This window comes from Rhamphochromis sp. 'chilingali', assembly GCF_963969265.1.
Source record: "Rhamphochromis sp. 'chilingali' genome assembly, chromosome: 2".
Taxonomy (NCBI): Eukaryota; Metazoa; Chordata; class Actinopteri; order Cichliformes; family Cichlidae; genus Rhamphochromis; species Rhamphochromis sp. 'chilingali'.
Window position 1 is genome coordinate 65438917 of NC_137930.1, and position 15758 is coordinate 65454674.

The following is a 15758-nucleotide window of genomic DNA, read 5'->3' on the forward strand; positions in this document are numbered from 1 at the left end:
CTTGTTTATTGAGTATCTTACTAAAATTGGCCTCTGATTTGTTAATACTGTGCAGTGCAACAGAGAAAATTAAATTCAAATTTGTAAGACAGTTTAGAGAAATCATCCACAGCAGACACTCGACTTTTCACACCTTTTAATACAGACTCTGAAATGAGCCATTAAATTCTGCTGAAAATGCAAAGTTTATTTTTTATTCCTTTAGTTAATACATGGAATGTAATTACACACGTACCACATGCTTAAGATACAAAACTGGAAAACAAATGTAATGATACACCTTCAGAGCAGCAGTATAAAATAATTTAATTTTAGCGCTGTATCTTTTGCATCGGATGAATTATTTCCAAATTATGTTATCAAAACAAGTATCCACAGTTTAGAAAGGCACATACACGCCCTAATTCATACAATGTATAAAGTGGACCAAGAAATGGTACACCGTTATGGCACACAAATGTGAAATTATACATTGAAAACATTCACAAGAGACTTCATTTCAAAGTTTCCATTGAAGGCCATAAAGAATCACAATAAGTACAGTGGACACCAACAAATAGGCAGCACACCAGTTAATTGAAACAAAGATCCAAACTAGTTCATGACTGACGGTGCAGTAGTAAAAATACGTTCATCCAGACTGAGTAAAAATATCAAAAGATACACTTTTACATTAGATTTGTTAAGCCGGTTCATCTTTTTAAAACGCTGCTGCATTTGTAAATGCTACTAATACAAAGTGAGTTATTAGATGCAGGGGTGATATCCTGATTAGCACTTTAAGTACACATTCTTTGTCTAATGAAGACGACCGTGCTGTGACAGAACACAAAGCGTTTTAAAGTCATTGTCTTTCTACCGTTTTCAACATCTTCCAGTTATTTTAAATCCCTGAAATGGACACACGAACGCAGCCTGCTGCTGAGCTCTCCTCTTCAGTACGTGACAGTGATCTGACAGCGAGGCTCACTTCGAGGCAGGGTCAGCGGGGGTGGAACTATCTGCAGAACTTCCTGCTTTGGCAGCATTTTCTGTTGGAAATAAAATGACAACTTTAATCTTTCCATCTCTTGAAAAATTATCTACAAAAAGCATACATGACGGTGGGAGTGTGCCAGTGGTTTTGCATAATTAAAGGACTTTAATAAGAACCCCACAAACTGCTAACCTTTATCTTTCTTCTCCTGAGTTTCCTCAGCTGCTGTCTTGTCAGCTCTGAAGAAGATCCGGGCGCTGCTTAAAGAGAAGTAGAGAAGCTCAAACTCCTGAAATGAAAAGGGAAAACAGTTCAGAAACACATCTCAGTGCCAGGCTCACAACCACGCCAACCAGCAGTTAAACTTCTTGAAATTCAGTCTGACATTAAAAAAAAACCAAAATGTACCTGGAGGTACACGTCCAGCCTCTTCTGGGTGAGATTCATGGTTTGCAGCAACTTTTCATCCTGGTTGGCAGACTGAACGCTCTGCTCTTTCACCACTGCATTCATCTCTTTCTTGTACTTGTCTCTGACAGACTGGAACCAGTGCAAAGAGTCAAACTCTAGATACTGGTCCAGTAGCTTCAGAATGTACGCCACACCTGAGAGAGGAGGCAGAGAGGGGACAGAAAAAGAGGAGAGTACGTCCAAGGCCAGTACAGAAGAAAGGATTAAGGATGTCCGTGTGTATTATCAGGTTTGTCTGCTCACCCATTGCAAAGCCGTCGTCTGTAAAAGCAGCTCCAGATTTGTTTTTCTTGTTGAGTTTCTCTTTGCAGCTGATGGAGTGCTCCACAAAATTCACCGTCTAGGAGTGAGATTTGTTGCAATAAATGTAAGTAAGTACAAACTGATTTCAAGTGAAGAGAACATGACATGTAGCAAAACAGCATCAGCACTGACCAGCGGTGGTACAATCATGTAGAAGTTCCTCAGGTGCATGTTCTTTGCACTGCGAAACTCAGGCGCAAACACGGCCACCAGCATCTTGAAGTACTCCGTCCCCTCGGCAGAGTTGCTGGTCAGATCTCCCAAAACAGAGTCCAGGATGCTGTGAAGCATAATAATCATAATAGAAAGCAAATAAATGACAGCAAAGAAGGAATTACATTGAAGGAATACATATTTTAAAATATGACCCCAAGAATGACTCCCCAAAGCTGGCGCCAGGAGTCCAGCGGTCCACCTAAACAAAGGGCCCTTGTACTCAAACAGATACAGAGTAGGTGTCCTCCCATACTATGTCTCAGAAAGAGAAGGTACGACCTCTCTCATGACCTTAGGATGTGTGTGGTACGCCAGAGCACTCTGGAACGCACACAGACTCTTTGCAGACTACTAAGGATCAGACATTGTATCACTATGCAATCGATTATATGTTTCTAAGTACAATTGACAATCATAAAATATCACTCCAACAATCATACTCTTTTGCTATAATTTAGAGTTGTAATTTATCAACATCAAACCTTTCCCTTTTCTTTTAGAATTTAAATGATAAACTGAAAACAATGTGGGAAGCACTTCAGTTATCTTTTTCCTATCTTTGGTGCCCCCTGCTGGTACAATAACAGCAATGCACACAACACTAACTGCTAGGTGCAGGATTGTTGGATTACACTCTGAAGCTGACATATGACTTAAAATTCATTGATGCACCGTCCTTCCAAAATAAAGGGCCTGCTCAGCAAACAGTGACACACAAGAAGCGACTGACTGACTTTTTACAGATAACTCACCCAGCAGCCTTTTGGGTCTCCTCTGACAGTCCCTCTTCTTTCACCAGCTCCTCAAAGTTGACTATATCCTCCAGATCTGGGACAAATCTGAAGCAATAATGAAAAAGAAAATGTTTCCAATAGCAAGATAAAAATGTTTCTGATGTAAAATCACATTTAACCTCACGTTTACACAATATATCAGTAATTCCTTCTAACTGAAGCCATATAAACTTTCACTCAAATTCCTTTTATTATACCTGATTGCGCTGCTGCAACAATGAAGGCCTCCAGAACGGATCATACGTACATAGCCCATGGCGTTACCTGAAAGAACAGTGTGAAATTGTGTTGTCTTTGCATGCAACTGCAGTTTAATGTTTAATACCAGAAACCAATAAAAGCATCCTCACCGATCTGGCTGATCAGCTGTCTAAACTGGTCCAGGTAGCTCTGTCCATCAGGAGTGATGCCCAGTTTCCTGATGCCACGGTTAAACTTCTCTGCTCGCTCAAACGGATACTGTAACAACAAGACAAGACATATGGTACTGTGACAGCTTAGCCCGAGCAATGACAGCTCTACTTTTACTCCCTGGCTCCAGGGTCTTCCCCCTCTGCCAAACTTCTGTTCACTTAAAATGACTGAAAATGGAAAGACAGAGAAGACTGCACCTTCTGATCAGACTGGTCCTTTGTTTCTCTGAAGAAACGTATGTCTTTGATGAGTCTGGACTTGATGTGTTCGTCGTACATAAACTGACTGAAGATGTAAAACTTCTTTTGCAGAAACTGGTAGGTGAAATTCACCTGACGGAAGAATAGAGGAAATATAAAACAGGCCTTACATCCACATATGAGAATGTCAAAACACATGCTGTTGTTTTCTGCTGGAAACTCACAGTGGTGTTCATGATTCCTGTACCGTGTGTTCGGATGGAGTTGGCGATGTGACGGATGTTGATGGTGTTCAAGTGCTTGTTGTTGCTTGCCTTCTCAATGAAGATCTGTCACAAAAACAATTATAACTGCAGAGGCAGCAACACTTTGCGATTCAATGGGAGAAAAATCCGTATGGACTCTGACCTGGTTGTTGAGGTTATAAAGGTATCGTGAGACAAAAACATGAATGTTCCTCATGATCTCCAAAACATCCAAACCCTGGTGAGAACAAGGAGGATTTAGTTAATTTGTCTATGTAAATCTCCACCTCTGCTCATGAGGGAGGAGGTGTAACCAAACAGACCTGCTCTAGCGTCTGGCTGGGCAGATGAGCCTCTGTCATTGTGAGTCCATAGCGCTGTGTAGCAAGGTTTCTCATCTCACTGTAGGTGGCCCAGTCATGCAGAGCGACAGTCGTCAGGTTGTAGAACGTTTTATCCAGGTAGTGCGTCACATAGGCTGTAGCACATTAAAAACCTTACAGTATTGCAGTAAACGGTTTACTGTTAAAGAAACATTCATGCAAAGAACAAATCACTTATGGAGGACCTTTTTATATTTACTATAACTTGGGACTAAGTCACCAGAAAGCAATAGCAGCAACCTTCAGAGAGCAAAAAGGGATGTTTGTATTGTGCTTTTCTGCAATGCAAAAAACGTGTGTGTGCCACAGCACAGAATGGCACAAGACAAGAGTTTAGTTCATGTTGTTGGTGCATAAGAAGTCACTGTACTATTAAAAATTTGAGAGTGCAAATCAAACGCACACCTTACATTAAAAAAATAATGAAAAGAATAAAAATGATAGGACACTTTTTAAAAATTCAAATGACTTTAGAAAAATAACAGATGTCTTCACAAATAACCATACAGGTGACTAAAAATATATTCTTTAAAGTGTCCCCACCCACAAAAAAACATTAAGCGTTTCCCATGGCTAAAACTAAAAGCAAAAAACAGGAGTAAACATGGTTTGAGGGCACAGACGTATGAAAAGTTCTTTTGCACCTTTGATATGAATGAAACGATTGAAGAATCGAATGGGCTTGAGGGAGAAGAAGTGGGCCAGATCCTTCATGCCAACTTTAAAAGGGTTCCTGTCATCAAGCTTCAGGTGCGTGTGAACAGAGAGACGCAGGTCCTTCTCAATCTCCTTACACAGCTTGTCGAGCAGGTGCTACAACACAGGAAGAAAGAATCTTAACAAATAAAAGCCTTAAAATAGCCACGAAAGAAGCCTGTTCAGAGCACGCTCTCACCTCCTTGAACACGTCCATGATCTCCTTGTCGTAGCTCTCCAGCAGCTGGTCACATGACTCCATGTGTTTGGAGTGCATCATAGACAGCACACTGTCCCTTAGTGCACTGAACATGTACTGCTCACGCCAATCACCGTGCAGATGGACAGAACAGCAGAATAGCCAAAAATGAGATAACACTCAAAACCTCACTAAAATAAAGACAAAAAATACACACACTAGCACGAAGTATTGTGTAGTGAATATGATGTGAAGCAATATGTAACCTATTACTCATACATTTCTATCTTGTGTATGGTTACACCTCTTACTTTCTGCTGGTATGTGTGTACTCTACTCAACAAGTGTGAGTTAAGAAATTAGCGGGGAAAGAATAATGTGTTTTGCCAGGGTCAATCTGACCCAGTGAACACTGCACTCAGTCCTGTGTGATAAACAGCCCTTATAAAGGTGCAATGAAAGCAGATGTTGCTGTAGTTGAGGGCCAAGGACTTGTAAAGTGTCTTTGTACATTTTCTAGAGATTTCCTCAACTGTTTTTGAGTTACACCACAATGTTTCAGAGTTTCACTGTGTCATGTTCATCACAGGTCTGTCTGCTTACATGTATTCGTGCTGCGTCTACGGCGTTGTCATATACATCATCTAGATAGATGGGAAACACAGCTCGGTGCCAGTACAGGAAACTGCAGTCACACTGAAGCTTGACCCTGAGGAACAAAGAACACTTTGTTGAATATTTTAGCATGCAGGGATAATCTTAAGGTAGGTGAAAGATGAGACTGAATCAGTCCCATCTGCGCCAAATATTTCCACACCATCTAATGGAAACTTCACCGAGATGCCAGATGGCTGTGAGCTTCAACAAATAATCAGTGAGTCACCTGCCAGCATGTGCTTGTGCTGAACATTTGGATCAGTGTCTGAATGGATGTGTTTGTTGGCTTTAGATTAGTGGCATGAGACACATGAGAGTTCTAAATGGTGCATTTTGGATTCTTCTGTCCTTCCGACACGTGGTACTGGACCTCTATAAGTATGTCCTGCTGTGTGTAGACACTTGCACTGTTTTCAGCAAAGCACTAGACACACACACTGGCACGAAGTATGCTGTAGTGAATAGAGTAGACCACTAGAGTGGTTTATTCCAACCACTTCTAATTATAAAAGGCTGCTTTGATTTTTTTGATCGTCATTTTTTTCCCCCCCCACTTTGTCAACCTGCTCTAGTTCTTCTTTTTTTATTGTTATGAGTTTACAATTGTGTGTTGTTAAGGTTCAAAATTGAGGAAGGAGAGTACAAACAACCATGGTCCAGAAGAGCTTGGTCAAACAATTGATTTTAATGAAATACACGCGTGGGGGGACCAGCTCCGTTCGCAGACAGCGCTGATCTCCGACTAATCAAAGCATTAAGCAGATATTTTATACCATCAGGGTTTGAATTTAATGACGCCCCCTCATGCGTCATCAGATACAATATATGCATAGGTTCCCAGACCACAGTGACTTTTAACACAGTTTAAAAATGAACATTGTCTCTATCTTCATGGCAGATGTTTCCTGTCAACCTTTTGACTTTCACTTCTCGTCTGGAACACCAGACCCACATCCTGCAAGAAACTGTTCCTCTTTTGCAGAGACAATTTCGCAGTTGCAAACAAACATGACTAACCTCTCACCTATAAATGATCCCACTAACTGTATGTGTGTCTCGTCCTTAAATGCTCTCTCATCTCACCCGTTGCACTTCTGACCTTTCACCAGAACAGAGGCTCATCCTCACATGTAATCCTCAGAATAACCTGCACTTAGACTCTGCTTTTAGTTTCACTTCTGCAAAAGGCACACTCTGCAAACCTGCAATTTCCTGTCAGCCTGCAACTTAGTCTTTCTGAAAGACACACACTGTTTAAACATCTGAATGCAATATCAATGCTGTAGATTATATTATTAATGCAATGGTAATGACGATGACCATTAACAATAGCAGCAAAATAATTTCCCTGATCTCCACAGTGTCATTTCAACTTAAGGCTGGTTCCATCCATCCCCCAAACAGTGTCCTGCACTGTGGCGCATGACAAAAGAGGGAAAAGGTCTCACCTTTCACTTAGCTCACTAATCAGATCCAGCTTCTTCAGTACAAGCTGCAGCGGAAGAAGCTCCTCATCCTTGAAAGTTTTCTGGAATAAAATTAAGATGACAATGAAGAAGAAAAGAAAATACGAAGGAAAAATTGTTTCTGTCAAGAGATGTATTCTAAAACACATCTTCAGCTGAGAATCAGAGAGGAGAAACACAGTTTTCTTGCTAGCAAGGGCAGCCACCAGAGCTCACACACAAGAGTGAGGCTCAAAGACTCGCACTGAGAGACTGCCCTGGTCTTTATTTATACATCAGTGGGTGTTTGTTCCTTACATTGGAATGTGGAGGTGTATATGTATGTGTGTGTGCGTGTGTGTGTGTGTGTGTCAGAGTGTGACCCCATAAACGACTTCCCTTAAACCTGCTGGTCTGGAAAATCCAATAGTTCATCTATATGTAAAAAAGGCACTTAGACTAAAACCGACATAGCTACGTTAATCCTACCGTAAAACAATAAGACAAGGTACGACCTTTCCCACGCTCCTAGGATGTGGGTGTGAATGCCAGAGCACTCTGGAATGCACGCAAAGCTTTTGCAGACTATTAAGGATCGCACATCCTATCACTACCATATGTAAACTTATATTATTAAAAGATTATACTGACTACTAAGTACAATTTTCTATTGACGGTTTGTGTATAAAATGAAGTCTCCTCCTGACTTACCAGCTGAGTGCCGACGCAGAGAGCCAGAGACACCACAAGGCGTCGCTCCTTTGTGCTGGGACCACTCAAAGCATTTTCTGCCAGCACCAAAGAGGACAGCACATCCAACCGCTGCTCACTGTACTTCTTGTCAGAGATCACCCTTTTCTTGAGGGAGAGAAGACATTTTTATTAAATGCTTCAATTCAATGTTATTTATACAGCACAAAATCACAACAACAGTTGCCTCAAGGCTCTTTATACTGTAAGGTAGACCCTACAATAATGGTACACCATTCAGAAAACGCATTCAAAGAGCACATCTGCACTAATGTCAGTTTTACCATGTCATGGAATTTTCTGTTAATAAAGTTTGCAATGCGATCAGCTGTAGGGAAGCCTTTTATTTCTGCATTCACAGTTATACAGTCATGAGAGCTCTGCCCTTAAGACGTTGCAGCAACCCTTTTATAATATCACACACACACACACACACACACACACACACACACACACACACACACACACACACCCTGTAAGAACTTCTTTCCGCAGTTTCTTGTCTCCCCCCCACCATGCTGTTGCTGTGCAATACCTGGGCAGGAAGCAAACTCCTACACCCTATGTTGCAGGAAGCACCTGGCACTGGTCTTTCTGGGAGTTTCCTCCTTCTATGCCCTAACAGTCACCAGATAACAAAGTTAAGCAGGCTATATCAGGTCATATTTGCACGCCTGTCATTCAACCTAGAGATGAAGCTACATAAAACTTCTACAATGGAAATTTTAAGCACCTAAACCCAAATAAAGAATAAACTAGAAATGTTCCATCATAACCATTTTAAAGACAGCAACCCACATCTGTACTGAAATCTAAGGGGTTTGTCAAGAGATTTTCTACATTATACAATATAACCAAATCTCTATAATACAATATAATCAAGTGTGCCTTATATTTTGTGTGTTCATATATTTTCACATAACCAAGCTTATTGTTAAAGAGAACATAATGCATTCCTTACCTCAGTGTGTGTGATGTCAGATAAGCATGATATACTTCTGCATTGTTATTTTCAGTGTATGTGAGCAAGGTCAGATAAGCTGAGATAATGCCTGACCTCTCCCCTTTCTGTTAAAAGAGGAAGTACTATGTAAACTTACTTTCACTATAAATAAAGCAACCGAGCCTGCACTCTGTGTGTGTGTCTTCCCAGAGACATTCACCCGTGCGCACGTATTCTAATACTCTCTGAGTCGGTCTGCAGTGTCTTATTTCTCTTACTTGTGTTTGAACAAATGTCTACCCCTGACAGGGTTCTTCTTTGCTCAAGCTTCATCTCTAAAAAAAACGTTTATGAAATTCAACTCTGAGCAACCTTGACAGAAAACGTAGTGGAAATGGTAACATAACTGTAATCATCAATTCAACTCATAAATTTTATTTATATAGTGCCAAATTACAACAACAGTTGCCTTAAGGCAACATTGACAGGATTTATTGCTTGTTTCGTTTACCTTGGCAATGCTGATGGCACTGAGCGCCAGCGCCTGCAGCTGCTGAGTGATGTGAGAAACGGAGTCAGCAACAACCATAGAGCGTCTGTGAAACGTGTGCTCCACAGCCTGAGAGGAGAGTCACATGACATTCATTATTTTTCTCAATGCAACAGGTATTTAAACAGAGGGGCAACACTCAAACACACACACACACCTTGAGTAACTCAACTAGTCGACAGAGAGCTTTGACCGATGTCTTGGTCATGGGCCGCTGCATCGACACGTACATGTTCATGGTCGTCTTGATAATGGTACTGACGGTGTAAGCATACAGAATACCCTATAAATGAAACACAACACTTTGCTAAATAACGGGTCAAACATGAATGTAAAGCTCCACACAACTTTATGAAATGAAACAGGAAGTAGATTTATCTAACTGAAGACGACAAATCAATAAAGTTACTTCTGCGGTGAGAAGATACTCAATGTAAAAAAAAGAAAAAAAAAATCATTCATGCATTCAGAGATTATACAAAATAAAAAGTCATTTGTTGGAATTGATATTTTTTATATTGTCATTTGTGCTTAGGAACACAATCATTTATGCTTAGAAATATATAATCATCTGTATGCTGATAAAAATCATATCCTTATTAGGTCTGATAAGATTCTGTGTGCACTCGTGTACCATGAGATGAGAGGAAGCAGCCTCGATGTTATAATTTCCATTATAGCTTTAGGAACTAGATTGTTCTGTTTCTTAAGAGTGCAAGACTTCACACCTTTAAATGTTCGTCTGAGACATGACCTGTTGCAAGTTCCTGTTCCTATCATTTAGCGAGACGCTTACTTCTGCTTTCCTGCATACCTCATACACACAGTTTAAGTTCATTGAAAGGCCATATGTCAATTTATAGTGGTTAGACACACAGACACACAGACACACACACACACACACACACACTTCAGATATGCCTGCTTAAGAATGTCACATGTATTTGTAATTGCATATTCATGAATGATTGCTCGCTGACAATAAAAAGAGCTGTAGCGAAGGAATCAGTCGAAGTTGGCTGAGTTCGGGTGAAGGAATCTTTTCCTCAACTTTGGCTGACTTCCCTCGCAAGCCACTAAACACGGAGAGCGCCTTCTTGTCTTGTCTTGTCATGCAGTTGAGTGTCTTGTGTTCCAGCGGGGTTTGTGCCTAGATAAACCCAACACACTACTCACCTGTACAAACACATTACACCTGCTGTTAAGGTCCTCTTGCAACTTCTCACTTTTTTGTTCTTTGTACAAGATGGACTCCATCTTCATCATCCAAGAAGTAACAAACAGATAGTAGGACTGAATGTCCCTGAACACAAACAATATGTTTAGATACTTCACTTTATATTTAATAAATGTGGCTGACATTCAGCTTTACTCACTTTGTTAATGTCTGCGCTCTTTGTTGCAGGTATGTGTCTCTCTGTGCTTTGATGGCCTGTAGACTCTTCCTATCCATCAGTTTAGCTGCAGCAGGGACCTTATTGGTGAGGAAAGTGTCGGGAAACCAGATGATGTTTGCAACCAGAGTGACTGCTGGAACCTAAGTGAAGATGTTGACACACAAGAGCAGACTTTTAGTTCTCAGGCCAGATCAAAGAAAACAATGAGCAGGGACTCCCACTGAACAAGTAATAAAAAGTCCAAGAACAGAAATCCACCTTTTTACAGACATCGAGCAGCGCCTTGTAAAGCTTTTTGTCAACACTCCTGAAAATGTGAAAGTGAAGCACAAAGAGACCACAGACACCAGCATATTTGTCTCTCTGGTCAATTTCTGAAGGTTCACCTGAAAAAGAGAAAAGAAACAACCAGAAATAAGTCCGGCTCTGAAGAACAACTTAAAGGAAACTAGTCTATTGTGGAAGAAGAAACAACTGACCAATTTTGGATTCAACACTTGCAAATATGGTGCGAATGTTGAAGGCAAACTCCTCAGCAAAGGCACTGTTTTTGGAAACTGCTACTCCCTCCCCAGGATCATCAAATCTTTGTTCGACACAGGCCTGTTGCAGATCATACGAATAATGTTCATCATATTATCTTCCCAAAAACCTCTACTTAACACCAATATAATAATAAATTAAGGGAAAGTCACCTGGAGTATCATGCCATCCAGCAGTTGCCCCTCCAGCTTGAGCAAGAGCTTCTCAAAAGGTTTCAGCTTGTCTTCAGGAATGGAAAATTTCCCAGGGTTATGGTGCACAGATTTCAGTAACCTGTGTAAGGGATAAACAGCAAGAGTGAACAGGAAGGATTGCAAGATGCTCGTGAGACCTTCTATAATGTATGGTTTGGAGATGGTGGCATAGACAGAGGTAGAGCTTGGGTTTTTCAGTGAGAGTGACCAGGATGGGTGTTGGGTCTGCACTTCCACAGGCCCTGCTGTTTCAGAAACGTATTCCTGTTAACGAAGCAAGACGAACAGCTCAACCAGTTTTTCACATGCTAGCAAGGGAAGGATCTCAGAACAGCCCTTCTGCCGTCGGTGTCAGAACACTTCGAAGAACCAGCTTCCTCTGCAGCCTTTTATTTCTGTGACAGAAATAAAATTTACTTAAACAAATTTACTTAGTCCCTAAGTAAAGTGCTCCTAAGGACCCCAAAGCGCTTTACACTACAATCAGTCATTCACCCATTGGTGATGGCAAGCTACACTGTAGCCATAGCTGCCCTGGGGCAGCACTGACAGAGGTGAGGCTGCCAGACACTGCCGCCACCGGGCCCTCTGACCACCACCAGTAGGCAAACATGGGGTTAGTATCTTGCCCAAGGATATTTGGCATGTAGACTGGAGGAGCCTGGGATCAAACCACCGACCTTGCGGTGAGTAGGTGACCCGCTCTACCACCTGAGCTACAGCCATTCAACAATTTGACTCTAACAATGGGGAGGATTAGAAATGAGTATATCAAAAGTATAGTATATCAGCTCAGGTTGAGCAGTGTAAAGACAAAGTGAAAAGGCTGAGACGGTTTGGACGTGCAGATGACTACACTGGACAAAGAATGCTGAATATGGCGTTACCAGGTCAGAGGAAAAGAGGAAGACTACAGAGATGCTTTTCAGATCTAGTGCGAGGTGTTCCCACACATACGTGGGAACTCCTCGCATGAAAAAGGAAGAAAAACATCGGCTAACTCCAACAAGTATGTAGATTTTAACATATGTTTTCACTTAAGGGGCTGGCCTATATGAAGGCCACTTTGCAAAAAACAAACTCCAGAAATCTTGGGGCCAGTATAAGATTTGCCCCATATTCAGTTACATGTCTGTTACATGTCTGTAACTGAATATATAGATTCCACGACCCAAGCAGGGAACAAAACCAGATGCATATATTTACCACTGAGTGTAAGTGCACATATATGTACGTGTGATTGTGTGAGTGTGTGGAAGAAAAACCTACAAATGATAAATCAAACCCCAGTACTTATGTGAACAAAAGACTGGGATGCAGTTCTGTATTGTGGCAGATATATTTTGCTTTACTTTCATAATTACAGGTCACATTCTCTTCATATTTATGAAAACACATGTCTACAGTGTACTATTTAACAGGTCAAGTGATCATTAAACTGTAGCTTATAAACTATGACTATGCAATGAGACACTTGTGTGACACGAGGAAAACAGCGATCATTCTAGAGTGAAGGTAAGGACAGAAACCTCAACATACATGAATGGAGGTTGTTGTGTTTGGCGAGTCCTGCCTGCTCCTCAGCATCATGTATGCAAACTGTTTTTTGTTTTTACAGAAACTTAACTCGTTTACCTATTTTTAGACTAAAATAAAAACAAACAAAAAAAACCACAAGAGAAATGTGCTTTTATAGCATTCTATACCCTTTCCTGTCCGAATGTGGTGATTTCTGGCCAGAGATGTGGAACTGCTTCATTGCATCTTTTACACTGTATGTCACATGCCATCATAGCTTACTGGGTAATTACCTTTTATACATCTTCCAGTGGTCTCTTAGTGTGTTGTGATTTTCCATAATCTCATCAAGTGTGAGCAGCACCACCAACAACTCTCCCAGGTGTTCGTATACTATCTGCAAAGGAAAAGCAGGGCAGACATGGTATAAATGACTGAGTAACATCTGCAAATACTAAAGGTCTCACAAAATTTGAACCCTACCTGGAAATGGACACCAGAGGATTCTATGATTTTTGTTGCACCCCTGTAATTTAGAAGAAAGATAGTTTAGTACATTCTGTTTGACCATGACAGAGCAAAATACAGCCTGGGAACCAGCTCATGCTTCATTCGCTATAGCAAATACCCAAGTCAGGCCATTCACAACCACTTATCTAATATGAGGTAGGTTGGATACAATGAGACTGTCATTGCAGAGTAGCTGAGGACTTTCATTAAATATAAAGTGCACACAACCTCTCTCTGCAATCCTGCAAAAATAGTGCAATGACTGTAACATTATGGTCATGTATTCATGGTTCATACTTGTTGCTGTTGTAGAGTGCTGCCAGCTGATGCACAATACTGACCACCACTTCATAACATCTGGATACAAAGCAGGACAGCTCCTATGAAAGGACAAAGGAAAATAAATATTTCTGTCTTCCAGACATCAGTAAATAAGGTTATGGCAGAAATCAGTTACTACCCACCTGTAGGAATGAGATGAATCTGCCCATCTGAATCTGGGACTCCCCCTCAACAACACTGGTTTCAGACACTGTAAGAGAAATTCACACATGCCTTTTTTTAATCTTAATAAGCACTGTGTATCACAGAGGGCAAACCTAGAACAAAAACAACATGAAACAGTAAAAGTTGACAGATTACCTCCTTCTCCATAGTACAATAGGCCATTGTAGAATTTGGTTTCTGCCTTGAAAAGCAACAAAACGAGGCTAAATTAATATCTTAAAGAAAACAAAGTTAAAAAAAAAAAGAGCTACTAAAATTGCTGAAAGTAACAGTAGCTTTACTTCCACCTTAGTCAAGAGTATGCAGACATGCCGATATAAACATGACATAATCATAAGCCATGCACAAAGTAACTGAGCTGTTTGACCACACTTACCTCATATTTAAGCTTCTTAACTTCACTACAGAGAGCAGCATAAACTGTGATAACTTTGTTCAGGACCTGCACACAACCAAAGTGACATTTGTTTTTGTTTTGTTTTTTAAAAAAAGAACAACTCTGTGGATATGAAAATGAAAAATGACTAATTTGTTTGTCTTTACTTACCTTATTGTCAGTTTTAATTAATTCTAATAAGGATGACTGCTCATAGGGAAGAAGCTGAAAGGGCATAAAGTATAAGGAAGGAAATTACGCAAGTTATAACTGTGTAAAAGCAATGTCAGTCTTTTCAACCAAGCCAGTATATTTGGGGGTTTTACCTTAAGGGCGATGGGGTCCAGAGTAAAGTCCCATACATCTCCAATGGACTCATCCAGAGCCTCTTCAATACCCTTCAGCTGAGAGGTGTACTCCTCCAGAAACTTCCTGTAGTTCTTCAGTTGAACCTCTGTGTGTATCTCTGTTGGGAGGAAGGTTTGACAACGTTACTGACTTTTACTAACCAGAAAAAAAATATGGGTTGATTTTCTGCCCTTCCTTTACAAGTTTACAACATTTTATAAGCAACAATGCTGCTCTTGCACTACTAGATTTTCATTAAAGAAAGAGACACTTGTAACTGTCATTTAAAACTTAAAGCATGATTCAGATGCCCAATAGATTCTAAATTTAACCTAAAATGCGTAAATCTACACTATGCCTGGTTACAAGGTGTTACCAAACTACATTTTCCAATAAATGTAGTTGAGTAACGGCACATGTAGGTCGTTCGTTCAGGTTGTCGTAAATAAATATTTTGAGAGCCTGAGAAGGAAAGTCACAAGGAGATAAACACAGGAAAGCACTGGGCAGTTTTCTCGCCCTAAACATAACATTAAAGAAAAAAACAAACAAGTAAATTAAATGTGAGTAAGCGAAAGAGTACGGCGTTAACTACACAGTCAAAACCAGCTGTCAGATCGATCAGCTGTACGTGACAAACTGCGTCGATTTACGTTCGCCAGCTACAGCTAGCTATTAATTCCACTAATTTACTCCTTCAGTTTTAATTATTCCGGGGGTAGTAAATACTTACTTTTATTTTGATGGCATTTACTAAACATACATTTTGGGAATTAAACAGCAGTGTGCAGTTTCTTTCACTAATACGAAGCCCAGCTGAAACGCATCGAGCTAGCAACTTGAGCTAGCGGTTGATGCTAAAGTAGTAAACTTTAGCCTGCCACAGTCTTTCTTTGCATGTCAGGGCTCAATTGAGCACTTACTTTGTGAACCATCGTCAAAACGGTCAAACTCCCAGTCGGGTGAGATGATTTCCACCGCCATGGTGCTAGAATGAATAAGCGAAAACCCCAAACACAGCGCTGCTAAAAAGTAGTACTACACGATCCCATGATGGATCTCATGATTCTCCGAAAGGCCGCTAATGCTCATGGGAAACTGAGTCTCTGAGGAAGGAACACTA

The 15758-nt window shown here is 40.7% G+C and overlaps 1 protein-coding gene across 1 annotated transcript; it reads right to left on the minus strand.

Annotated features, from left to right (window-relative positions):
• Positions 1–166: 166 nt before the first annotated feature.
• Positions 167–15712, minus strand: washc4 (WASH complex subunit 4). The gene is made up of 33 exons (XM_080906755.1): positions 15559–15712; positions 14614–14753; positions 14459–14512; positions 14288–14353; positions 14047–14092; positions 13869–13936; positions 13702–13784; positions 13378–13420; positions 13188–13291; positions 11335–11455; positions 11119–11242; positions 10898–11025; positions 10619–10779; positions 10419–10545; positions 9400–9525; positions 9204–9311; positions 7711–7857; positions 7003–7082; positions 5501–5606; positions 4898–5014; positions 4647–4815; positions 3943–4097; positions 3783–3857; positions 3599–3703; positions 3372–3506; positions 3111–3219; positions 2958–3024; positions 2719–2805; positions 1883–2030; positions 1691–1787; positions 1385–1581; positions 1169–1265; positions 167–1031 (listed from the first exon to the last, which is right to left on the minus strand). Exons 1-33 carry the CDS (start codon positions 15617–15619, stop codon positions 967–969), a joined length of 3516 nt encoding a protein of 1171 aa, XP_080762881.1. The 5' UTR covers positions 15620–15712; the 3' UTR covers positions 167–966.
• Positions 15713–15758: the final 46 nt, after the last annotated feature.